Source organism: Chrysochloris asiatica, unplaced genomic scaffold, assembly GCF_000296735.1.
Source record: "Chrysochloris asiatica unplaced genomic scaffold, ChrAsi1.0 scaffold00030, whole genome shotgun sequence".
Lineage (NCBI taxonomy): Eukaryota > Metazoa > Chordata > Mammalia > Afrosoricida > Chrysochloridae > Chrysochloris > Chrysochloris asiatica.
The window spans coordinates 1119326-1121246 of NW_006408548.1; the positions used below are offsets into that span (position 1 = coordinate 1119326).

General features: G+C 44.4%; 1 protein-coding gene across 2 annotated transcripts in view; it reads left to right on the forward strand.

Moving 5' to 3' along the window:
* SRGAP3 (SLIT-ROBO Rho GTPase activating protein 3) overlaps positions 1-1921 on the forward strand; it is a 413130-nt gene that overhangs the window by 319149 nt on the left and 92060 nt on the right. For both annotated transcript variants that reach the window (XM_006851564.1, XM_006851573.1), the window contains exon 6: positions 1191-1319. In XM_006851564.1, the coding sequence (XP_006851628.1) occupies positions 1191-1319 (129 nt within the window). The remainder of the gene's footprint in view (positions 1-1190; positions 1320-1921) is intronic.

Consider the following 1921-nt stretch of genomic DNA (forward strand, 5'->3'; position numbering starts at 1 on the left):
CTGACTCGATGGCACTTCACAACAGCAATCTGTTAATGGGGGAGGAACAACTTAAAAAAAGAGAGTGAAAATGGTCACACAATTCAAGAATGTAATCCAGATCGCTAAATTGTATGTGTAAATAGATACTGTTGAATTGGTGTGCATTTTTACTGTGCATAGTCTCAACAACAGCAACAAAATAAAATTAAGAAAACACTAGTGGGGACAGATAGAGTTTGATGCATATGGCGTCACCATGAATTTGCAATAGCTCACTGCCTACTGGTTTGAAACTGGCCCTTTTGCCCATCAGTGGGACTTATCGGTCTTAAAGGGGCAGGGGGCCAGAAGCAACATCCCTGGGAAGCAGTCATGCTCCTCTTCCGGCCACCCCCACCACTCACATCCAGTCAGCCGTCTTCCTCTTCCAGCCATCCTTTAGCCAGCAAAAAGCAACCAGTGAAGGCATAAGTTATTTTATTGTACTTCACAGATACTGCCTTTTTTTTCTGAATTAAGGTTTGAGGCAACTCTGTGACAAGCAAGACTATCGGTGCCATTTTTCCAACCATATGTGTTCTGTTGTGTGTGTTACATTTCAGTCATTCTCATAGTATTTCAAACATTTTCATAATGCTGTGTGGCACTGTGGGTTAATGCACTGCACTGCACAGTCAGTTTGAACCACAAGGTTCACTTAACCACAACAATTGAACAATTCACAGGCTACAGTGAGTAGTGTGAACCTAACTTCTAGATGCATCGGGAAACTGAAAACATTGTGTGACTTACTTCACTGCCATTTTCACTAATGGCAGCAGTCTGGAACCAGACCCGCGATATCTCCGAGGTATGCCTATGCCTGCCTGTGCAGGGCACTGTGCTGGGTTCTGCCACCCCACAAGGCCGTCCAGTCCCTGACATCACAGAGCTTATTTTCTTGTGGGAGAAACAATCAACAACTTAACAGATAAAGAAACACCATTTCAAGTCACAAAAAGTGCTTTTGAAGACAAACACAAGGGGCTAGACAACAAGGGAAGGGAGATGTGGGAGGGTACTTACTCAAGGTGTCATCAAAGGCTGCTATGGCCATGTGAACTTGGACAAAGTCCTGGATGACACCAGAAAGACAGACATCATGAAAGAAGTCACAAATCCCTCTGGTCAGTGGCTTGGTTCTTACATCTACCCCTTTTTTCTTCCAGAGGCAGGCAAAGTATTCTGAGAACAAGCTGAAATGCACAAAGGCCCGGAATGACTACTTACTGAATCTGGCAGCCAGCAATGCAGCTATAAGCAAATACTACATCCACGATGTCTCGGATCTCATTGATGTGAGTGCCTTGGGGAGTCTGGGACTGAAGGAGGGCTGGCCTTTGCCCTGCTGGAGAGAAATGACAAGGAGGGTTTGGAACCTGGGAGATGAGTCTTACCTCAGGGTTGCTACTCCATGGCTGTGAGGTTGACCTCTGGTGGTACCCTGTATTTGTCTATTACAAATGCAATGAGCTGGATATTCATATCTTTAACATGTACATCCCAAGTCTCCCCCTCAGCAGTAGGTCGTTTACTAGATTTGGGAGCACAGGAGTGAATTACCTTTGATACCCCAGTAAGATAGAGATGTTTACACATTCATATCCCCTCCACCCCATGCTCAGTCACCTAACTGCACACACACACACGTACACACACACACACAAGCAATTAGAGGGATTGGGCAGTTTAGCAAGTAGAGAAAGGAATACTGGCTCCTAAGTACCAGCTGGATGTCAGAGGAGACTCTGAAACTTGCTCTCCAGCGTAGAGAAGCTAAAGCAAATAGGAGAATTGAAGAGGTCCAAGAGCTGAACAGAAAATTTCAAAGATCAGCTTGAAAAGATAAAACCAGGTACTATAATAAAATATGCAAAGATTTGGAACTAGAAAACCAAAA